We start from the raw sequence: 23,961 nt of genomic DNA, 5'->3' as shown, positions 1-23,961 counted from the left end.
CTGGCTGTGCAGGGCAGGGAATGCTGATGTTCTGCAGGCCCCCAGCTCTGCTCTCTGGCTCCTGGTTTCCCTCGTGCTGGGCAGTTGGAGCCCAGGCAGGGGCAGCCCTACAGGAGGTTGTGGTGCTGCAGGGCCCAGGGGCTGCACCCCGAGGAGCTCCTGCCCCAGGGGCTCAGGGACCTGGCAGTCTGTGCTGCTGGGGGCAAGATCGTGCCCCGGGCTGTGGCTCCTGGGTGCAGAGGAGGAAGGAGAAGCACAGCTTTGGTCCCCACTCTTGTGGCCGGAGGTGCAATAGGCTGGGCTGGGGGTGGTGGCCTGGCTGGTCTCTCTTTGGCCTCGGTTGTGGGGTCTGCAGGGCCAAGTTTTGCCCTGCCCTGTTTGCAGCCTGGTGCTGACCCACTGCTGGGGCCCCCGGGCAAGTGGGTGTTTCTGCCCTGGGCTGTTCTCACTCACACCACATGTATGTGAGGGGGCACTAAGGTGTGTTCTCCTGCCCTGGGAGAAATAGCTCTCATTAAAATTTCGGAGATGGCCAAATAAGTGAAACAAAGAACTTTATTAACAGCGTTGGGTGCACCCAACTCGTGACCAGGTTCCAGCACCCCCAGGATGGGAGGGACGAGCCCTTTTAAGACCCTTCGATTTGCAGAACCACTCCCTCGCTCCTCCCATGCCAGGCCTCGCTCTTTTCTTCCTTCACAGGCCATCTTTGCTTGCTGCTGCAGTCCCTTGGTTGTCCCCATCCCCCTGTCAGGTTGTTTCCCTGCCCCGGCCGCACGGTCCCTTGGCAGTGAGCCCAGGCTGCTCCCACCACCTCACGTTCTTCCTGGCTCACCTTGGCACTGCAGCAGTGAGGAAGCAGAACTGTCAGTAGCAGTCGGCAACAATGAGCAGCAATGGGCAACCCCAGCAGAGCTGTGTGGAGCAGCAGGTAGGCAGGACTGTAAGCAGCAGCAATCAGGAACTTTAAGCAGAACCACAAGCAGCCCACCAGTCCCTGACCACAAAATGGCTCCTCAGCTTTCCAAACAAAATGGCCCCCAGGTGTCTGCGCACGAGGCAGCCCTGGAAACCCCTGCTTGTGATAAAACCTCCTCCCTGGAGCACAAACTGGGCCATTTGCAGTGGGACCTGCTGGGGGACCTGCCCTGGTCCCCGTGGCTCTGCTCTCTGGGGACAGGGAGCCTTTGGGGACTCTCTCACAAGCCACCCCCACTCATGTCCTGCTGGTCACCCAGGTGGCCCTGGCAGTGCTTGGGAACATGACTGGGATGGGGGGTGTGCCCACCCGTGCCAGCAGGGAAGGGCACAAGTTCCAGGGGGGATGTCCAGGGAGACAGGACACTGCAGAGGAAGGGCCTGGGGGGTGCAGAGTGACAATAGAGAGGGGAGGGCGGATCTTTGGCATCCCCTCCTCTGCTTGCTTCAGGCTTCAAGAAGACACCACAAGGAGAAATCACATGGAGAAATATTTATTGATCAAAGACTATTAAAAGCCTCAGAAACAGGGGGGAAAACGTCCTTCCTGGGGGACACCAGTCCAAGGAAACTCCTGGTTTCTGTCCAGGCAGGAGCAGGTGCCCGTGGGCTCCAGGGGGTCAATGCAGATAAAATCACTGGGGGGGCTCCTTCAGCAGCAGCATTTAATGCATTTGGACAAGCCAGGGACCATCTCCATGTCCTGCACAGAAGGGCTTCACCCTCCTCAGGATCCCTGAGTGACACAGTGACACCAAAACCCAGGAATGACAGAGCAGCTGCACCCACTAACTTGGATTTTCCCTTTTTCAAATGTCATTTAACTCACTAAATCCATCTCTTGCCTAGGAATGGTACAGCACAGTCAGGCACAGAAAGAATTTGAAGGGCCAACACCCATTTACCAATTCCAAATTTTAATGGTTGAAAGAAAGGCCCATTTTCCTTTTGCCCTGTGCCACCAACAACAGGAATCGTTTCTGACTAAATTGTCCTTTCCTCCTCTTTCAAACCCAACATGCCACTCCAGGATCTCCCAAGAAATCCATGTTCTCCCTCCCCAGTGTCCATGGAGCAGAGGTTCAGCTGGGGATGACACCTCTGGGCCCCCACACACCTTCCAAGGGCAGGAGCCTTCCTGCCTGGCCGGGAGCCCTGGGGGGAGTCCAGGCTGTGGCAGCTCCTGTTTGTCCCTTCCCCACGCACATTCCAAATCCCTGCTCTCACACTAAACCCTCCAAAGCTTTCCAAACCCAAATCCTTTCCTCTGCTCCTCTCTCACTGGGACCATTTCTGCCTCCTTCCCCTGCAGCTGGAGGAACCTCCCCAGCTGCTGCTGCTCCCTGGCATCAAACCACACCTTCCCAAACCCTGACTATTGCTCAGTTCAAAGAACAAATCTAGAGATTTCAGTTCACTTCTCTTTTCTCTGACAAAACAACAGCAACTGAAAAACCGTATTATAATCCACAAACTGAATCTCTAATTCACTAATCACTAATTGAATATTGGCACAATTAACACAAATCCAACCCCTGCAAACACTAAAGCTGACACTAAAGAATGCTCTGAACACACAATCCCAGCTTAACAGCTGCTGTGGCAATTTACCTTCCTTCAAATATTTAATGTGCATCAAATGCTTTAAAATGCACACAAGAACAAACTACTGCATTTAACACTTACAGCAAGTGAATTTTCCTTTTTTATATCTATTATGGGCATCCCTGAGTCAGACAGGATTCTAATACTATAACACACACTCCCAGTAACACACACTCCCCAAACACTTCACTTTCTCCAGCACTGACCATTGGGTTTGACAAACACAGTTCCCTGAGCAAAGCCCTCCCCAAAGCAGCTCTATGGGCAAGAGCTCTGTGTGTGACTGATCTGTGGGCAAAGCACACGGGGGGCCTGGAACCCACCCCCTGAACCACACCTGGGGCCTGGAACCCACCCCCTGAACCACACCTGGGGCCTGGAACCCACCCCCTGAACCACACCTGGGGCCTGGAACCCACCCCCTGACCCACACCTGGGGCCTGGAACCCACCCCCTGACCCACACCTGGGGCCTGGAACCCACCCCCTGAACCACACCTGGGGCCTGGAACCCACCCCTTTCACTCAGTCAGTAGGGATTTCTTCTCATAAGCCAAATATCACACTCCTTCTTTTACAGTTCTAGCATCACTTTCACAACCCAATTCTATTCTATTCTGTTCTAGAGCTCCATTTCTAGGATGCTTAGGTATACCTTTTCTATGCTCAGCAATGCCTTAATAAAATTCCAGGGATCTTGCTTTGAATTCACCAGATCCAGGGACTGAGATCTCCCAGAAGAATATTTTCACTGCTCGCTGGAGTCCTCAGGGTCCTGGAATCCCTGGAGGGTCGACAGCATTGTCCCACCTGGCTCACCAAGAATTGTCCCTGAAAATCGTTGGGAAGAAATGAAACCCTCCAACGCCCCTGGGAAGTGTTGGTGAGCCAGGCACTGCTTTGTTCTGGCTCCCAGAGACAGGGAGCCAATCATTCCAGCCACACCTGTCCCTTTCCAGACTTTTCACACATTTCTACATTTGAACAAACAAACAAATTCATGTTCATTGCTTCTAATTTACCCCAATTAATGAACTAATGAATTCTCTTCATTAATTAAGACTCTAATTAGTAGTCTATCCTTAACTGGCTAATTTGGTCCACGTTCTTTGGTCCTGTTAGCACTCCTCCTCAGACACAGAGTCAGCTTTGGAGTCCTTCCAGCTCCAAATGTCTTCCCCTGCAAAGAACCCCCTTTCCTGCAGCCCCACCCCCAAAGCAGTGCTCAGCCAATCCGAGCGCGCAGCGCTGATGACTCATCAGTTGCCGGCCAGACCCGCAGCGCCCAGCGCTCCCCGGACCCCCCCAGGGTCCCCCCTCGGCCCCAGCGCCCCCCGGGACGGGAATTTGGGCAAAGGGGAGGTGGGGGGTGCCCAGGCCGGGCCCCCCCGCGCCGTCCCGGCCGTGGCGGCTGCGGCGGGGGCCGAGTGCGGGCGGGAGCGGCCAAGAGCCCAGCGCTGCCCCATCCCGACCTGCCCCAGCTCCCACGGGAATGGGAGGAGTGGGAATAGGAGGGGAGGAGAAAGAGAGGGAGGGAGAGGAGGAGGGAGAGGGGAAGGAGGGGAAGGAGGAGGAGGAGAAAGAACGCACGTGGATGCACGGCCCGCTGTATCCGCAGCCCCCGCGTCCCGGGAGCATCGCCCCCCGCATCCCGCAGGTGACCGGGGAGGGGGAGCTCGCCCCAAATATCTTGAGGCACTCTGGGATTTTTTTTGGGCTGCAGGGGGATGTTTGGGTCTTGCAGGATCCCAAAGCTGAGCCGCAAATGCCCCTTGGGGGGATATTGGGGATCCCCGGGAGGTGTTTTTTGGGGGTCCCGGGGTGGGTTCCTGGCACAGCCCCGACGATGAGCAGGGGGATGTTGGGTCCCCGGAGCCACGTGGCGATCGCCGGATACCGGCGGGGAGTGGGGGGGACACGGGACAAACCCACCGGCTTTGGGGACCCCTGGGACAGGCGGGGGTTGGAATCTGAAACGGGGGCCCGGAGAGGGGGAACTCCCGGCAGTCTGGAGAGGAGGGGGGAGCAGCGAGGGCGGTGGGGGGAGCCGGGACCCCCGGCAGCCTGGAGAGAGGGCTGGACACCTTGGGATCGCCAGCACCCCGAAGGCGAGAGTCAGGGGAGAAGGGACCCTGGGACCCCGAAAGCCCCCGACCACCCTAAAAGGGCCCCCGGAGAGGGGAGCCCCCGGGACCCCCGGGACCCCCAGCAGCCCAGAGAAGGGGGATCCCCAGAATGGCAAAGTGAGGAGCCCATAAAGGAAGGACCCCTGGGATTCCCGGGATCTCCGGCAGCCCAGAGAGGGCGGGAACCCTGGAGAGGGGGTTCCCCAATACATGTGAGACCTCCAGCAGCCCACACAGCAAGGACCCCAGAACCCCAAAGTGGATGGACCAGCGAGGGGGAACTCCACTGCTGAGAGGGTTGTTTTGGGCTGAATCTTGGTGGTTTGGAGGTTTTCTTGGCCAGAAGCCGCCCAGTAACATCTAGAGATGGCCTTGGGCAGGAGGAACCCACAAGCCAATGCACTCACACTTTGTTTTTCCCCACACAGCAGGATTTCTCCTTCCCAAACCTTGGCCAGATGGAGGAGGAGGCTGCGAGGAAGAGGAAGATGCCCCAGGACCCCCAGGCAGGTGAGGAGGAAGTCAGTGCCCCTTTTCCCCCTGTCTTGTCCTGTATCTCCCAGCTGAGCATCGCCCCCGGCTGCAGGACAACCCCGCTGCTGCCGCCGTCCTGCCGGGGCCGGAGTTGGGGGGATGTCCTTGGCCTTCCCTCTGGGCCGGAGGCAAATCCCCTCCCTGTCCTTCTTCCCTCCTGCCCCAGGCCCCGAGCTGAGGACGGAGAGCCCGGAGGACAAATCCCCCCGGCAGAGCCTGGTGGGAGAGGCCGTTTTGAAGGGCTCCACGGCGCAGGAAGGCAGCGGGGAGGGAAAGCCACGAAGGTACCCCAGGAGGAGGGTCTCCAAAGCCAGCCCAGGGTGCTCTGAGGAGGAAAGACCCACCCTGTGCCGGGAAGGCGACGAGGGCTTGAGCCAGAGCCCTGACCTGGATGTCCATGAGCAGCCTCACACCAGGAAAAAGCCCTCCAAGTGCTTGGACTGTTGGAAGAGCTTCAGCCAGAGCTCCCACCTGATCTGCCACCAGCGCACCCACAGCGGGGAATGGCCCTACATGTGTGGGGAATGTGGGAAGAGCTTCATCTGCAGCTCCAACCTGATCTGCCACCAGCGCACCCACACTGGAGAACGGCCCTACAAGAGCTTGGAATGCAAGAAGAGGTTTCAGACCAGCGGGAATCTCCTCCTGCATGAAAGGACACACACAGGGGAGAGGCCCTTCCTCTGCACCCACTGTGGGAAGGGCTTCATCCAGAACTCCCACCTCGTCAGGCACCGGCACATCCACAGCGGGGAGAGGCCCTACAAGTGTGGGGAGTGTGGGAAGAGCTTCAGCCAGAGCTCTGCCTTGACCTCACACCAACGGACCCACCAGTAAGGGAAGCCCTAAAGGTCCCTCCACTGTGGGAAGAGCTTTGTCTGCTGCTCCAACTCCATCACCCACTGGAGGAGTGATGTCTTCCCACATTGGGAAGACACCTGGCTGGTGGTCTCCACATCCTCCTGGTTCCCCACAGGCACCTGGGTGAACACAGTGGGAGAAACATCCATGGGGTCACAAACTGACCTGGGAAATTCAGTGGGAAGAGCTGATTTGTTGAATTTAAAACAAAGACATTCAACAAAGACATCTAAAGCCCCACCATTTTACTGGCATTTGGGGTCATTTGGAGATCCAGGGGAATATTTGGGAGGATTTGGAGTTTCTGGTGGGATGTGGGGGAGATTACCCCAAAAATGAGGGTTCCCAGGCCGGGCAAACAGGGCCACATTGTCGTAGTTGTGCCAGCAGTTCATGTCCCCCTGATCCTGTCTGTTCTCCAGGAACTCCCCTTGGCTGTTCCAGTGCCTGGCCTGGGTCTCCCCACACGGGGTGTCCCCCCCAGGTGCCCAAATCTCTGCTGAAGTGCCTGAGCTGCTCCCAGTTGGAGATGTACCCGGGCAGGAACCTCTCCCGGTCGGGGCCGTTCACTCGGCTTTTCCCAGGACCTGGAACAGCCCTGGGTGTGCAGGGACACAGGTCAGGGGGTGCCCCCCCAGCAGCCCTCAGCCCCCCCAGCAGGTTGGGAGCTCAGGGGGCCACCCCGGACCCCCCTTTCCCACCCTCATCTGCCCCACAGCTGCTGCAGCACCAGTTACTGGGTGGGGGAGTCCCCCCATCAGCCCCCCAGGGACGGACAGGGGGCTTGGGCACCTGTGCACAATTGTCACCAGAGCAAGCACACAAAGGGTTACAGAAGCAGTGGACATTCCCAGGGCGGATCTGCCCCCTCCCAGAGCCCCAGGGAACCGCTCCAGGGCTCAAGTGATGGGGGACAGGGGAGACCCATGTGGGAACCCCCTGCCCTCTGTCCCCCTGCCCACTGTCCAACACCCCTTTTCTCCCCTCTCCCACCCCTTTCCCATCATCCCCACCGTCCCCAGCTCCCCCCCAGCTCGGTTTGGGGGTGTTTCTTCCCCGTGCCCTGCTCGGTTTCGCAGTCTCAGCCCCCTCCTCGCTCACTTTGGAGGTCCCAGCCCCCCTTTTCTCCCGTTCTCCCTCTTTTCCCATTGTCCCCTGAAAGGCAGCTGTTAAGTATTGGGTGCTGAAAAAGCTGCTCCATCGTGTCCATTCCAAATTAAGCCTGCATTTCTTAGGAGGGACTGGCATCCAAAGGGCAGCAAGAAGAGTCTTCTAATTCTCTTCTGCTTGATCCTCTCTGCAGCCGCCGATTTTCCCTCAAACCAGGCGGGAAAACAGGACCAGCCCTGGTGTGGTCGGGGAGCAGCGCTGACCCCAAAGGGCTGCATTTCCCCTGCCGATCGTCCTGCTCTGCCCTCCCCCGGGGCTGGCTCTGCCTGGCGCTGGCCGGACGTGCCGGGGCTCCTCACTGAGCAAAGCCCTTGCCAAAGTTGAGGGGCAAGTGCCGAGCCCGGCTGGCCTGGGAGGAAGCGACAGCAGCGCGGGCCGAGCGGGCGGGATGGGGTCCGAGCAGCGGCGGGAAGTTGCAAACTTGGCAGCCAAGAAGTTGAACTAAAGTGAAGCAGCTCCAAAAGGCCGTGGTCTTGGCGTGGGGGCGGGAGGAAGGGGAGCTCCGTGACTGCGGCCGGGGCTGGTTGGGAGCGGAGCGGCCGGGGCTGCCCCCGGGGCTCGCGGGGGCCAACGGGGAACGGACAAACGGACCAACGGACCAACGGCCCCTGCGCTTCGGCAGCAGCAGCGGCAGCAGCAGCGACTGTAGCGACGCGCTCTCGCTCTGACTCTTGTTCGGGCTCTCCTTGCTCGAGCTCTTCGTCCTCCTCTCCCTCTCCCGGTGTCCCGCTGTCCCAGTGTCCCTGTGCCGGTGTCCCATTGCCGGTGTCCCTGTGCCAGTGTCCCACTCCCGCTGTCCCTGTCCCGTTCCCGGTCCCCCCTCCCCTTGCCGGCCCGGGCCATGGCCCCGGCCGTTCCCCTGTGCCGGGCGGGGCCGCCCCGTCCCCGGCCCTGGGCGGCCCGGCGCGGTCTCGCCCTCGCCCGGCTCCCGGCGCGCCGGCTGTGGCGCTGCTGGGCGCTCCTGTGGGGCTGGCTGTGGGACGGGCTCGGCCTCGCCGCCCCTTGGCTCCGCCTGGCTCGAGCCCGGCGCCTGCCGGGGCCGGCGGGGGCCGCGGGCGCCGCGGCCGCTGCCGCCTCCTCGGCGGCTTCCCCGGCCAGAGCTCCGCCGCTCGCCAGCCCGGCCGCCGGCAGCGAGCCGCCGCTGCCCGCTGCGGCTGGGGAAGCCCGGCCCGGGCCGCTTGAGGGGCGCTCGGGGGCCGTGCCGGGCCCCGGCCCCAACGCTGACGGCCACGTCTCGCCCGCACCGAAGGCCAAGGAGCCGCTGCACGAGCGCTACCGGCTGCATTCGCTGCTGGGCAGCGGCGGCTTCGGCCGCGTCTACGCGGGGACCTGCCTGGCGGACGGAGCCCCGGTGAGTGCAGCAGGAGGAGGAGGAGGAGGAGGAGGAGGGCGGGACGGGCGGCGAGCTCAATCCGCCCTTCCCCTCGGCTTGCAGGTGGCCATCAAAGCCGTGTCCCGGGATGGCATCCGGCGCTGGGGCGAGCTGGTGAGCGAGCGGGGCCAGCGGCAGAAAGCGGGGCGGGACGGGCGGGGACGAGCCGAGGCCCGGCAGGGTGGAAGCCGCCGGGACACCTGGAGGGAGAGTGGCCGTGGGCTCGGTGGGGGACGGGGAGCATCCAGGGCTGGCCGAGGGGGAGCAGGCAGACAGGCACGGCATCAGCCCCACTGACGACCCCGTGGTCCCCCCGCAGCCCAACGGCACCCGGGCCCCCCTGGAGATCGTGCTGCTGGACAAGGTGTCCAATGGCTTCCCTGGGGTCATCCAGCTGCTGGAGTGGTTCGAGCTCCCCAACGGGTTCCTGTTGGTGATGGAGCATCCGGAGCCGTCTCAGGACCTCTCTCGCTTACTGAGGGCGTGGGGGTTCCTGCCGGAGGAGATGGCGTGGGGGCTGTTCCGCCAGGTGCTGCAGGCCGTGCGGCACTGCACCAGCTGCGGCGTCCTGCACCGGGACATCAAGCCCCAGAACATCCTCCTCCACCTGGCCAGCGGCGAGGCCAAGCTCCTCGACTTTGGATGTGGCACCTTCCTTAAGGACACGGTCTACACGCAGTTTGCAGGTGAGCCCACAGCCGGGGGATGCTCCTGGTGCCGGGCATCGCATGGCCATGCCCGGGTGTGGCAGTGGAGATTGCCCCTTTGGCCGAGGGGGAACAGGATTAGTTCTTCAGCCAAGTTGCTTTTGGATGGGGCTGGGGGTTACTGTGAGACAGGCCCCGGCCTTGGCGACAGCCTGTGCCACCCACCCTGTCCCGGGCTGGGTCTGGGGCAGGGGGGAGCCAGCCTGACCAAAACCCCCGTGAGGGTAGCAGAGAAGGGGGTCAGAACTGTGCACCAGCTGGCTTGGTGTGCAGGCGAGGAAGGGCTTGGGCTGCTCCGCTCGCCTTGTTTGCCTTGGCTTATGATGAATTGTTGGGGGCAGTGCAGTGGGGCGGGGAGAAGGCACGGCTTTTCCCCACCACTGGGTGGGTTTTTCCCTTGCATGAAATGGTTGGGCCTTGCCAGGGCTTCCGCTGCCCTCTTGGACACCAGCGGCTTCTTCTCCAACCCAGAGTTTGTAACCAAGAGTCAGGGGCCGGCGAGAAGGCAGTGGGTCCCAGCGTGTGCCACTGGGGCAGGCCCCACATTGCCAGGGCTGCTGGGGTGAGGCTCTGGGAGCAGGCAGCATCCACCTGCTGAACTGCGTCTGTATTCCATAGGAACACTGTCATACAGCCCGCCAGAGTGGATCTACCTCAAGCGCTACCACGGCGAGGAGGCGACCATCTGGTCCCTGGGCATCCTGCTCTACCAGATGGTCTGCGGGAAGCACCCTTTCCGCAAAGGCCCCAACACCATCTGGGACCAGCTCCCGTTCCCAGCACGGGTCTCTCCAGGTGGATACCAATCTTTGTGGCACGGGGGGAATAACGGTGTTGGGAGAGGGCAGCGGGCTCACGAGGACGCCGCTCTTGAAGCTGTTTGTGTCTCATGGGTGGCTGGAGGAGGTGGCCTGTGTCCTGCCATCCTGCTCTCCTCCAAAAGGGAGAATCGATGGAGAAGTTTGGGCACAGCTCTGAGCACAGCCAGCACAGCCTGGGCACGTGGACAGTGGGACAGAGGGGACAGGATCCTTCTCCAACTGACCGGCCATTTTCCCCCCAGGCTGCCAGCACCTTATCAGGTGGTGTTTGTCCATCCGCCCCTCGGACAGGCCAGCACTGGAAGACCTGTTGTGCCATCCTTGGGTGCAGGACATTCCCCGGCCCTAGAAGACGGGAGAGATCCACGTGCTCCCTTTGATCCAGGGGCCTGGCAGGTAACACCTCCACACATCTCTTGGCAATAAGAAGCAAAGGAAACCAGACTTTTTTGTCAGCCTGTAGCACTGGGGGGGGGTCATCCCACGGGAACACGCCCCTCTTTGTGCTGGAGCTGGGCTGCAGACCCGGTCTCCCAAGTGCTGGTGGCCACCATCCAACCTGGTTTTGCTCGTCCCGCTTCACAGACAGCTGGGCCCTCGGCAGAACGCTGACAGCCTGGTCTGGCCCCCAGGGAAGGAGAAGGGGCCTCTGCAGAAGCTGTGCCGGGTGGGCCTGCTGCTGGAGACATCGAGGACGATGTCAGGGATGACAAGCTCTCAGCTGACCTGGACGCCGGCGAGCTGAAGAGGATGGACTTTGATTCTGGCCCCTTCCTCCAAGCCGTGCTCCACACGCCGTTTGCAGATGAGTCCACACCCAGGGGGTGCTCCCGGACACGGGCATTGCTCAGCCTGGCTGGGCACCGAAGGTTCCCCCTTTGCTGATGGGGAACCTGAGGAATTCTTCAGCCGGCTGCCAAGCTGCTTCTTGGCAGGAGGGCGGGCGGGTGCTCTGGGCTGGGTGTGAAATGGGAGCCCGGCTCTGCCCCCAGCCTCTGCCACTGCCCCTTTGCTGGGCGGGGCTGGGGCAGGGGCAGCCAGCCTGCCAAAAACAAACCCCCGTGGGGGGAGCAAAGGCGGGGCTGCAGAACACCAGCTGCTTTGGGCTGCAGGCCAGGAAAGGCTTGGGCTGCCTTGGCTTAGGAGCCTTTCTTTGGGCCAGTGCAGCAGGGCAGGGAGAAGGCCTGGGTTTTCCTCAGCTGGAGGAGGGGGGGTTTTCCTTTGGCCTGCAGGGCTTGGGCCTTCCTCAGAACCCTGACAGAAGGTTAACATTTTACCTTTTTTTCTTGTTTCCACTTTTGGTTTGTAATCTCTGTTCATGAATTTGTTGTTTGTTTTCCAGGGAAGAGTTGGAGCTGGTGCCCAGTCCGGGTTGGGAAGGGCTGGGACCATCCCTGGAGAGGATCTGACGTCCCCTCTGAGAAGGCTGAGGACATCCTTTGGGACACGCTCTTCTTGCGGCAGCAGATCTTGGGAGGTAGATGCTCATCTTGCCCATCTTGTCAGCAGCAGTGGGATAATGGCTTTGGGGAGATGGCAGCAGGCACATGAACATCCCGCTCTTGCAGCTGCTGAGGAGGTTGATCTCCTGGGCTTGGCTGGAGGAGGTGGCACCTGTGTTGAGTAATTGCTGAAATCCAATCGATCTGGGATGACCCCAAATGACAGTTTAGTTTTCAGCTTGCTCGAGCTGTATCTCAGCAGCTTTTGGGTATCATTTTTGGCCCCCAGACAGGACACCTCTGCCTGATCTCCCGCGGATCCGAGGGATCTCTGGATCTTCACGCCAGCACCAGGACTTTGCTGCAGAAGAGCACAGATCCCCAGCCCAGTCTGGGACACAGGTAAGATCCCAGTGGATAACAAGGCATTCTTTTGGGGAATCCTGCCCATGTCAAACGTATGGATCTTTCAGTGCACTGGGGGTTCTTTGGTATTTTGGGAATCCTGCTCATCTGAGACCTGTGGATCTTCCAGCCCTTTGGGTGGGTTCTTTGGAATTCTGGAATTTGGTCTTTGGCTTTGTTTTATCAATCACTATTGTTCTGTACTTGTAAATTCTCCCAGGGAGAATTTAATGGGGTGTTGGAATCAATGGGTGGCTGTTCTGGAACACTGAATTAGAATCCATTGTTGCAGTTGATGCTGTTTGAGAAGGGGAACAGAAGTGGAAGGAGGTTATGTCTGGTGCTGTGTTTTTCCCTTTGCAGAACCTGTGAAAGGGCAGAAAGATTGTGGTGTGAATGCAGCGCCCTCAGAGCCCTTGGTGTGAGCCCGGAAAGGAAAATCCAGCTGAGGGACAAGATCAGTCTAATTTGGGGACATTGTTGGAGGTTGGAGTTGCAGTTCTGGAAGAAATCCCTGAGGAAATGGTGCCCCAGGGAGAGGAAGAGGATGAGAGCGTGGGCAGCCTGCTTCAAACATCCCCCCAGGAGACTTGGGATCAGTCCCTGTGCATCCTGTAAGAAAGATGGACACTGGAAATGGGATTGTCCGCAACTGAAACTTCAGAACCCTCCGAACCCTCTCGTGGCATCACTGAAGACGACTGAGGGGGCACCAGAGGATTCTTCCCCATCAGAACATCTGGTTCCAGCCAAGCTAAGCACAATTGTTTGTGGCTGTGGGAACTTGTTCCTCTGTGTTAAATCCAGGGAAATGAAACTCAAGGGACAATTCTAGAACAATTGTCTGGTGTGCCAGGGAATTGGGAAACTGGGCCATTTTTAATGCTGTGGCTTTGAAATTGGGAAAACAGTGGTTGGCTCCCCAGTTTTTGTATTTCCCCAATTCCCCAAAGCCTCTGCTTGGGAGAGATCTCTTGGCAAAATGAAATGCCACAATCCAATTGAAAAATGGTCCAATATAGGTTATTATTGCAGAGCCTAATTCTGTGCAAGTTTCTAGTTTTGCATGAGAGTCTCTCAAAGCAGAAGTAATCCATCTGCCACCATCACTTGGGGATGCAGTGGTTCCAACAGGATGGGCTGGAGAGGTGCCTCCATGATCCAAGAGAGCAGAACCCGTGAGAATTCCAGAGAAACCTGGAGTGGGGTTGGTGAGGCCAAAGCAATGTCCTTTGCAAATAGAAAGTTGTAAGGGATTCTCACCCTTTGTAGAACAATTGATGAAATTTTGCTTGTGAAAAGAAGGTGAATCTAAATGGAATGCTCCAGTTTTGCCAGTCAAGCAGGCAAATGGAAGGCTATGCCAGTTAGTCCAAGACCTTAGAGCTGTAAAGAACAGAGTAGAAGATATACAAGCAGTCATAGTGAATCCTTACACTTTGCTAACTCCCCTAAATGAGGGTTTAATATGTTTCACAGCATTAGGTTTGAAAACTGCCTTTTTGTGTCTCCCTTTGAGTTGGGAAAGTCAAGAGCTTTTTGCTTTCCAATGGGAAAATGCAAAGCTGGGGAGGAAAACCCATCTGACTTTGGTGGTCCTCTTGCAGGGGTTTAAAAATAGCCCCCCAATATCTGGAACTCAATTGGCAAAGGGACTGGAGGAATGGAGAAGTCCAAACCCACCCTCTTGGAGCCTTATTGCAGTGTGGGGATGATCTTTTGATGCCACTGATGCTGAGCAGCAACGTTGGGGTCAGACTGTGGCCCTGTGGAATTTCCTTGGGCTGAGTGGATATGGGGTATCCCAAACACAAAGTGCAAGTAGTCCAGAGCCCAGGAGCCTCCGTGGGCTTTGGAATTCTCCAAGGACAAGGGAGGCTGGGCCAGGAAGGAAAGAAGCAACCTGTCAACTGCCCCAGCCCCAGCAAAGGAAGCCCAGAGCGGGATTGCTTCCAGACTAGAGGAGAAGTGTATTGGGGCAGAGCTGACTTAGGAGACAGCCCCTTGGAAAGTCCTGGTTGGGAATTGTTTCCCAGTGGGGGCAGCTTTGTCCGGCATGGAAAACAATTCTCTGGATGCACAGAACTCCCCACCACCAGGTCAGAGATCCTGACAGAGATCCTTCTCCCAGTAGAAGAAAATGAGTCTAGTGCTAAGGATTGTCAACTCCTTGAAACCTTAGAGCAAACTTTGCTCCAGGAGGCTGGGCAGTTCCCCCAAGTGGGCAAATAATAGTCCCTGAGCCAATCTCCTGTGACCTGGTGGATGGGGAACATGAGGGGATTCCTTGGAGTGAAGCAAATTATTGAAACATTTGCCCAAGTGGGTTCTTGGTCCAAAACTGACCCCAGTTGTACAAGCAGTGAGTCAGCAGTGTGGTGTGTGGAAGAGAAATAATCCAAACCCTGCCACTGGAGTGGGAACAGGTGATGGAAAATGCAGAAATGCTGCAGGTGAATGTTGGCAGATGGATGTGACTGAATTGCCCAGACAAGGGGGGTGTAAAGATCTCCTGGTCTTGGGGGATACCTTCTCTGGGTGGCCAGAGGCTGTTCCTTGTTGCACTAAGCAGGTTGGGAAAGAGACTGCAATCCTGTTCAGTGCAATCCTCCCTGTATTTGGGATGCCTTTGGGAATGTCATCAGACAGAGGTTCCCACTTGACTGCAGAAACAAAATGCTTCACTCTTGTTTTGCTCTTCTGACAACAGTTCAAACACTGTTGACGTGGGAGGAAAATTTACATGTCTTTTTAGTGCCAAAGGTGATCCAAGTGTTGCCCACAAGTGTCTGTATTAAGTAAGCAAGACTCTGTAAGGAATCTGGAAACTGTGTGTGTAATGTAAAGCCCTGTGTGGCTGTCACTGAAGTGCTGAGGCTGAACAACAGCCCCTGAGCCAAAGCTGAGCTCTAGATGAACCTTCCAACCTAATGGGCTGTGTCTCCATGTATCTGCTCCTGAGCTAAAACTGGGTCTATTTGTTGGTACAAATGTGGTGGGATGGGACTCCACCTGTGTATCTGCTCCTGAACCAAACAGGTGTGCTTCTTAGGAAGATCTGTTAGTCTGGGCTCATCAGTGAATCCTGTTTGTATCTGTTCCTTAACAAAAGATGTCTGATTGTGAGCAAAATCTGATCTTTCTCTTTCTGTATCTGGAGAGTGGTGGAGGCCATGGCAGTCGATGTCTGGCCTTGTTTGGCAGTGGCTGGTGCAGGGGGAGCCTTGGTTTGGGAGAAGTAGAACATTGCTCCCAAGATTCTGCTCTGGCCAAATAAGGAACAACAGAATCTTAGAGAAGTCCTGGAGAATTGGATCAGGGCTGGAACTCAAGCAAACAGGATGTGAGCTGAGCTCTGGGGACCCAGAGAAGATCAAACCAAACATGACGGTCTCTGTGGGGAAAAGCAGTGATGCTGAGAACCGAGGTCAAGAAGCAGACACCTGAGCTTTGGGGGGCACCAGATGCCAAAAAACCCACCAGAGACCCCCAGAGAAGACCCCAAATGACCAAGTAGGGACTTGCAATAGGGGTGTGACTGTGTAAAGCACAGTAATGGACATGTGTTCAGTAAGGGGGAATATCCAATGCCTCTGGAATCAGTGTGTGTAATCCCAAGCCCTGCCTGTGTCCCTGAGCAGGCTGGATTAGAAGAACTCTCCTGCAGGCGTCCAGCACGCTGCCCTAAAGAATGCCTGCTTCTTAACACCTCCCAGCTGGGGTTAAGGACTTGCTTTCTGCTGCTTTTGGGCACCATTTCTGGCCCCAGATGGGACCCTCTGCCTGATCTCCCGTGGATCCGAGGGATCTCTGGATCTTCACGCCGGCCCCAGGACTTTCCTGGAGAAGACCACAGATCCCTGGACTGGTCTGGGATGGGGGAAGATCCCATTGGATAATAAGGCATTCTTTTGGGGAATCCTGTCCCTCTAAGACATGTGGATCTTCCAGCTCTTTGGGTGGGTTATTTGGTGTTCCCCCATTTGGTCTCTGGCTTTGTTTTCTCCACTGATCCTTGTTTTGTGTTTGTATTTGTTTCTGCACTGTAACATTTGTCCAAGTGGGTTCTTGGTCCAAAACTGACCCCAGCTGTACAAGCAGTGAGTCAGCAGTGTGGTGTGTGGAAGAGAAATAATCCAAACCCTGCCACTGGAGTGGGAACAGGTGATGGAAAATGTAGAAATGCTGCAGGTGAATGTTGGCAGATGGATGTGACTGAATTGCCCAGAAAATGGGGGTGTAAAGATCTCCTGGTCTTGGGGGATACCTTCTCTGGGTGGCCAGAGGCTGTTCCTTGTCACACCAACTGGGCTGGGGAAGTGAGTGGAATACTGTTGAATCCAAGAATCCCTGGATTCGAGGTACATTTGGGAATGTCATCAGACAGAGGAGCTCACTTGATTGTAGAAGTGGTACAGCAAGTCAAATCAGGGATGCATTATTGCAGAATTCCAAAGGCCAGAGCCCCTTGGGTAATTGAGAGGTTGTCTGAGAAGAAACCAAATGCTTAAGTCTGCTTTGGCTCTCCTGACAATAGTTAATTGGGTCTTGACTTGGGAGCAAAATTTACATCTCCTTTCAGTCTCAAACGTGACCCAAGTGTTGCCTCCAAGGGATTGCTGGGTGTGCACTCCTTTACCTGAAAAGACAAGGAAGCCATTCACCATTTCTGCCTTCCCTGTTCTGGCAGAAATGATTCCTGGTCACTGGGTGAGCACTTGTGTTCCCCAAAAAGTAGACCAGCAGTCAGTGTGCAAGTACCCCCCACCACCTCTGACAATCCTGCCTGTGTCCAAAGCTGTAACCCCCACTAAAGGAACAGGACAAGTGGATTGTGTTAATGAGAGTGGCCCGTTTGTGGGAAATCACCCCAATGTCCTCAAACCCTTCCTGCTGGGGAAATGACTGATCCTTGGCCGGTCCCCAAAGGAACGGGGTGGGATTGGTGTGTGGAAATAACACCTGGGAAGGGTTGCCCCAAAGCTGGAAGGGCATTTGTATTTCAGCTTGCATCAGGATTCAGTGCTGTAGCTGTTCTAATGCCTTGAGCTGTAAAATGAAATAAAGCTCCTAAGACACTCCATCCCTTCAGGAGCTTAGTCTGAAAAAAGGGGGATTTGATGTGGGATATAGAAGACTGCTCCCAACATTTCTCTATGGCCAAGGAAGGAGAACTGTAATCTTGGAGAGGTCCTGGAGAATTGGATCAGGGATGTAACTAAGCAAACAGGATGGAAGCTGAGCTCTGTGGGCCCAGAGAAGATCAAACCCAAACGTTCCAGTCTTTGTGGTGAAAGGTAATGACACTGTGTCTGCTCAGAACCGAGGTCAAGAAGTGGACACCTCAACTTTGGGGGGCACCAGATGCCAAAAAACCCACCAGAGAGCCCTGAAGGAGACCCCAAAGGACCAACTAAGGACTTGCAATAGGGGGGGTGATTGTGTAAAGCAAAGTAACATCTATGTCTTAAGTAAGGGAGAATATCTAATGAATCTGGAAACTGTGTGTGTCATGTAAAGCCCTGTGTGGCTGTCACTGAAGTGCTGAGGCTGAACAACAGGCCCTGAGCCAAAGCTGAGCTCTAGATGAACCTTCCAACCTAACAGTCTGTTTATCCCTGTATTTGCTCCTTAGCTAAAACTGTGTATGTTTGTTGGTCAAAGATGTAGTGTGGAAAGACTCCCCATGTACCTGCCCCTGAACAAAATAAATGTGCTTATTAGTGAGATCTGTGAGTCTCAGCTCATTAGTGAATGATATTTGTATGTGTTCCTTAATCAAATCTTATGTCTGATTGTGAGCAAAATGTGATCTTTATCTTCCTGTCTTTAGAGAGTGGTCAAGGCCCTGGCAGTGGATGTGTGGCCTTGTTTGGCAGCAGATGGGGCAGGTTGACTGCCTGGGTTTTCCCCTTAAGCCCTGGCCAGGCTGTGGGTGGAACCCAGGAGGAGAAGGGAGCCAGATGGTTTTGCACACTCGTAGCTCTGTGAGCTTGTTTCTGCAAGGCCAGAAAAGCTGGACCCCCTCCCAGCAGAGGTGGAGCCCTCCCCTATGAGTGGACGCCCTGGGTGGGATTTCCCGTGCCCGGGAGGGGTTCTCCAACCCTTGGCTGCGACCGGGGCTCCCCCGCTGCCGGGCGGGCCTGGCTGAGGGGAACAGATGAGGGCAACTGGGCAGGGAGCTTTTCTACTCACTCCAGGCACTCTTGGTAGGAACGATGAGGTGCGTTACTGAGCTCAGCCTTTTGTCATTCTTTGCTGCTCTGCACTGCAGGAAAATTACACACTTGTTCTCCAAAGTTGGTGTCGGTGTCTCTTGTGCTGACCCTCGTCGCAGGCAAAAGAGTTCCCTGGGGCCCTGCAGTGTCACAACGGTCCCCTAATTCCATGGGACAACATTCCTAATTCACCCCTGAGAACTTCTCCAAGGCTGCTGGGCTGGCACAGCCTGGACACACCTGACTGACAGTCCAGCACTTTATACGAGAAAAGCCCCACATTTTAAGGGCAGGGTCTTGTGACGTGTCCCATCAGACCCCCAGGGATGGACAGGGACACCCCCAGTGTGGATCCAACCCCCCCGAGCTCCAGGGAATCCCTCCAAGCCTCATGTGATGGGGGACACAAAGGGACCCCTCGACCTTCTGTCCCACCTCCCTCTTCCCCACTCTCCCTCCTCTTTCCCAACGTCCCCCCAGTTTCCAGACCCCCTCCGTGCTCAGCCAGGGGCTCCCAACCCCTCCCACTTAGGCTGGGGGTCGCAACCCCCCTCACACTCAGTTTTGGGGATCCCACCCCTTTTCCCTTCTCTCCCACCCCTTTCTGATCATCCCATCAAACCACAGCTTCCCCGTGCTCTGCTCTGGGGGTCCCACCCCCTCAACCGCTCAGCTGAAGGGGTCCCACCCCCTTTTCCCACCTTTTCTCCCCTTTCCCCTCCCTTTTCCCTGTCATCCCCTGTTGCCGGGGGGAGTGGAAGGCTTAGACAAAGTTCATTAAAGAAGTCCTGCCCTTGAGTCCCGAGGTGCAGAAAGGACTCCCTGGCTTTCTAAACTCCTGCTCAGAGAGGAGCCTGGGGGCGGCTGGATCCAATCTCAGTCCTGGATTATGCCAAGGGTTGGAATTTAAGGAATTACAGAGCTGTGATTGAACCACTTTTGTCCTGCAGGTTTTAATGATGGAAAATCAGATATATTGATATAAAATGAACTCATCATTATCACAGATGAACAGACAAAAAATTTTAATCAGAATTATTTACTACACAATATAAACACTAAAACTACCAGTAGTACAGGATAAGTACAATATAATTGAAGGAATTATACTAAAACTGGCAAAAAATAAATGATTATTAAGTAGACATGTGATGTAACTCCCCCAGACCAAGGCTCCTGGGGAGATCTCTTTTGCTCACCCTCGAGGACTGACCTTGAGGGGGGTTCCCCAGCCAAGGGGGGAATCTCCAACCATACACCCCAAGAGGGGTTATGTTGGAAGAACCTGCCCCTGGGAAAGGGGACTGGAACTTTATAGTATAAAGTGATGGACTGACAGCCCTTGGACTCCAGGGGTTGCCTCACCATCAGGATGTTAATTCAGGGTTGAACCCAGACTGGTTCCAACATCTCCTGGCCTGGCCTGGGCCCCTCTCAGCTCAGCACTGATACATTTGCAAATAGGGCATTGTCTTGGTCCCATTCCAGGGGGGAATGTCCTGCCACAGTGTCCCAGTGTGCCTGTAATTCCATCAGGCCCTGCAGTGTCACAATGGTCCCTTGATTCCACAACTTCCCAAATGTTTCCAGGTTCCTTTGGTTCCATGAGGCCCCCATGTCACAAAGGCCCCTGGATTCCAGGAGTTTCCACAGTGTCTCAGGGTCCCTTTTTTCCAGGAGGCCCTGCAGGCTCCCAATTGTCCCTTGATTGCAGGAGGTTCCCAAATGTCTCAGGGTTCTTTGGTTCCAGGAGGCCCTGCAGTGTCACCTTGGCCCCTTCATTCCATGCAGGCCCAGGCAGAGGAACCCCAGCACGGAGCCCCCGACCCCCGTCAGCATCTTGGGGGGCGGCGTCCGACGGCAGCTCGGGGTGGGGGGGCAGCTGGGGGCAACTGGGATATACTGGGAGAGACCAGGAGTGACTGGGGTCATCCTGGGACTGACTGGGATCATCCTGGGACTGACTGGGCCCTGTGGAACACCCTGAAAGTTCTGGAGGGGCTGTTTTAAGTGAGCTCTGGAAAACTGTCCTGGCTGTGCAGGGCAGGGAATGCTGATGTTCTGCAGGCCCCCAGCTCTGCTCTCTGGCTCCTGGTTTCCCTCGTGCTGGGCAGTTGGAGCCCAGGCAGGGGCAGCCCTACAGGAGGTTGTGGTGCTGCAGGGCCCAGGGGCTGCACCCCGAGGAGCTCCTGCCCCAGGGGCTCAGGGACCTGGCAGTCTGTGCTGCTGGGGGCAGGATCGTGCCCCGGGCTGTGGCTCCTGGGTGCAGAGGAGGAAGGAGAAGCACAGCTTTGGTCCCCACTCTTGTGGCCGGAGGTGCAATAGGCTGGGCTGGGGGTGGTGGCCTGGCTGGTCTCTCTTTGGCCTCAGTTGTGGGGTCTGCAGGGCCAAGTTTTGCCCTGCCCTGTTTGCAGCCTGGTGCTGACCCACTGCTGGGGCCCCCGGGCAGGTGGGTGTTTCTGCCCTGGGCTGTTCTCACTCACACCACATGTATGTGAGGGGGCACTAAGGTGTGTTCCTGCCCCAAATCCTGTGTCTTGGACCCTCTTGGTCCTTTCCTGGAGCATCTTCTCCCAAGCTGGGTCCTTGCCTGTTCCTCCCTGGAGCACAAACCAGGCCATTTGCAGTGGGACCTGCTGGGGGACCTGCCCTGGTCCCCGTGGCTCTGCTCTCTGGGGACAGGGAGAGTTTGGGGACTCCCTCACAAGCCACCCCCACTCATGTCCTGCTGGTCACCCAGGTGGCCCTGGCAGCGCTTGGGAACATGACTGGATGGGGGGTGTGCCCACCCGTGCCAGCAGGGAAGGGCACAAGTTCCAGGGGGGATGTCCAGGGAGACAGGACACTGCAGAGGAAGGGCCTGGGGGGTGCAGAGTGACAATAGAGAGGGGAGGGCGGATCTTTGGCATCCCCTCCTCTGCTTGTTTCAGGCTTCAAGAAGACACCACAGGAGAAATCACATGGAGAAATATTTATTGATCAAAGACTATTAAAAGCCTCAGAAACAGGGGGGAAAACGTCCTTCCTGGGGGACACCAGTCCAAGGAAACTCCTGGTTTCTGTCCAGGCAGGAGCAGGTGCCCGTGGGCTCCAGGGGGTCAATGCAGATAAAATCACTGGGGGGGCTCCTTCAGCAGCAGCATTTAATGCATTTGGACAAGCCAGGGACCATCTCCATGTCCTGCACAGAAGGGCTTCACCCTCCTCAGGATCCCTGAGTGACACAGTGACACCAAAACCCAGGAATGACAGAGCAGCTGCACCCACTAACTTGGATTTTCCCTTTTTCAAATGTCATTTAACTCACTAAATCCATCTCTTGCCTAGGAATGGTACAGCACAGTCAGGCACAGAAAGAATTTGAAGGGCCAACACCCATTTACCAATTCCAAATTTTAATGGTTGAAAGAAAGGCCCATTTTCCTTTTGCCCTGTGCCACCAACAACAGGAATCGTTTCTGACTAAATTGTCCTTTCCTCCTCTTTCAAACCCAACATGCCACTCCAGGATCTCCCAAGAAATCCATGTTCTCCCTCCCCAGTGTCCATGGAGCAGAGGTTCAGCTGGGGATGACACCTCTGGGCCCCCACACACCTTCCAAGGGCAGGAGCCTTCCTGCCTGGCCGGGAGCCCTGGGGGGAGTCCAGGCTGTGGCAGCTCCTGTTTGTCCCTTCCCCACGCACATTCCAAATCCCTGCTCTCACACTAAACCCTCCAAAGCTTTCCAAACCCAAATCCTTTCCTCTGCTCCTCTCTCACTGGGACCATTTCTGCCTCCTTCCCCTGCAGCTGGAGGAACCTCCCCAGCTGCTGCTGCTCCCTGGCATCAAACCACACCTTCCCAAACCCTGACTATTGCTCAGTTCAAAGAACAAATCTAGAGATTTCAGTTCACTTCTCTTTTCTCTGACAAAACAACAGCAACTGAAAAAACGTATTATAATCCACAAACTGAATCTCTAATTCACTAATCACTAATTGGATATCGGCACAATTAACACAAATCCAACCCCTGCAAACACTAAAGCTGACACTAAAGAATGCTCTGAACACACAATCCCAGCTTAACAGCTGCTGTGGCAATTTACCTTCCTTCAAATATTTAATGTGCACCAAATGCTTTAAAATGCACCCAAGAACAAACTACTGCATTTAACACTCTACAACAAGTGAATTTTTTCTTTTTTATATCTATTATGGGCATCCCCGAGTCAGACAGGATTCTAATACTATAACACACACTCCCAGTAACACACACTCCCCAAACACTTCACTTTCTCCAGCACTGACCATTGGCTTTGACAAACACAGTTCCCTGAGCAAAGCCCTCCCCAAAGCAGCTCTATGGGCAAGAGCTCTGTGTGTGACTGATCTGTGGGCAAAGCACACCTGGGGCCTGGAACCCACCCCCTGACCCACACCTGGGGCCTGGAACCCACCCCCTGAACCACACCTGGGGCCTGGAACCCACCCCCTGAACCACACCTGGGGCCTGGAACCCACCCCCTGAACCACACCTGGGGCCTGGAACCCACCCCCTGACCCACACCTGGGGCCTGGAACCCACCCCCTGAACCACACCTGGGGCCTGGAACCCACCCCCTGACCCACACCTGGGGCCTGGAACCCACCCCTTTCACTCAGTCAGTAGGGATTTCTTCTCATAAGCCAAATATCACACTCCTCCTTTTACAGTTCTAGCATCACTTTCACAACCCAATTCTATTCTATTCTGTTCTAGAGCTCCATTTCTAGGATGCTTAGGTATACCTTTTCTATGCTCAGCAATGCCTTAATAAAATTCCAGGGATCTTGCTTTGAACTCACCAGATCCAGGGACTGAGATCTCCCAGAAGAATATTTTCACTGCTCGCTGGAGTCCTCAGGGTCCTGGAATCCCTGGAGGGTCGACAGCATTGTCCCACCTGGCTCACCAAGAATTGTCCCTGAAAAGCGTTGGGAAGAAATGAAACCCTCCAACGCCCCTGGGAAGTGTTGGTGAGCCAGGCACTGCTTTGTTCTGGCTCCCAGAGACAGGGAGCCAATCATTCCAGCCCCACCTGTCCCTTTCCAGACTTTTCACACATTTCTACATTTGAACAAACAAACAAATTCATGTTCATTGCTTCTAATTTACCCCAATTAATGAACTAATGAATTCTCTTCATTAATTAAGACTCTAATTAGTAGTCTATCCTTAACTGGCTAATTTGGTCCACCTTCTTTGGTCCTCTTAGCACTCCTCCTCAGACACAGAGTCTCCAACTCTCAGGCTGCAATGTCTTTGTTAATCCCCTTTGGACCTTCTGGTTCCTCCAACAGGTCCTTGAAGGACCAGGAATTTAAGATCCCAGATGTCCAATCTTCAGCTCCCTCGGGCTTTGTTTATGGAAGCTCATCAGAGCCAGTGCAGAGAAACTCCAAGTTTGGGTGCTTTAAAGATCAAAGCGACAAGAGCCCGTGAAAAGAAACCCGGTCAGCTGCTGCCACTGACGAAAATTTTGGGCAAGTTGGATCATTTCCAACAAGACCAACCCCCACCGCGGGGGGGACCCCGCATCCCCCCGCCCACCGCCGGGGCTCTGCCGGGAACCGCCACCGGGACACCCCCAAAACCAAATCCCCTCCCACGGACCCCCCCCGATCCCCACCAGGGGCATTTGCGGCTCAGCTTTGGAGTCCTTCCAGCTCCAAATATCTTCCCCTGCAAAGAACCCCCTTT

The 23,961-nt window shown here is 56.0% G+C and overlaps 1 protein-coding gene and 1 long non-coding RNA gene across 2 annotated transcripts; both read left to right on the top strand.

Annotated features, from left to right (window-relative positions):
• Positions 1 to 8,026: 8,026 nt before the first annotated feature.
• Positions 8,027 to 9,434, top strand: LOC135404891 (serine/threonine-protein kinase pim-1-like). Its single transcript, XM_064639619.1, has 3 exons — positions 8,027 to 8,759; positions 8,965 to 9,331; positions 9,397 to 9,434. Exons 1-3 carry the CDS (start codon positions 8,115 to 8,117, stop codon positions 9,432 to 9,434), a joined length of 1,050 nt encoding a protein of 349 aa, XP_064495689.1. The 5' UTR covers positions 8,027 to 8,114.
• Positions 9,435 to 9,974: 540 nt separating this feature from the next.
• Positions 9,975 to 17,749, top strand: LOC135406441 (uncharacterized). Its single transcript, XR_010426251.1, has 4 exons — positions 9,975 to 10,147; positions 10,416 to 10,569; positions 10,759 to 12,017; positions 12,384 to 17,749. It is a non-coding gene; the product is annotated as an uncharacterized LOC135406441 (long non-coding RNA).
• The last annotated feature ends 6,212 nt before the right edge of the window (positions 17,750 to 23,961 follow it).

This window comes from Pseudopipra pipra, chromosome W, assembly GCF_036250125.1.
Source record: "Pseudopipra pipra isolate bDixPip1 chromosome W, bDixPip1.hap1, whole genome shotgun sequence".
NCBI classification, from domain to species: domain Eukaryota; kingdom Metazoa; phylum Chordata; class Aves; order Passeriformes; family Pipridae; genus Pseudopipra; species Pseudopipra pipra.
Note: the sequence above shows the minus strand (reverse complement) of the source record. Positions and strands in the feature narration are given on the sequence as shown.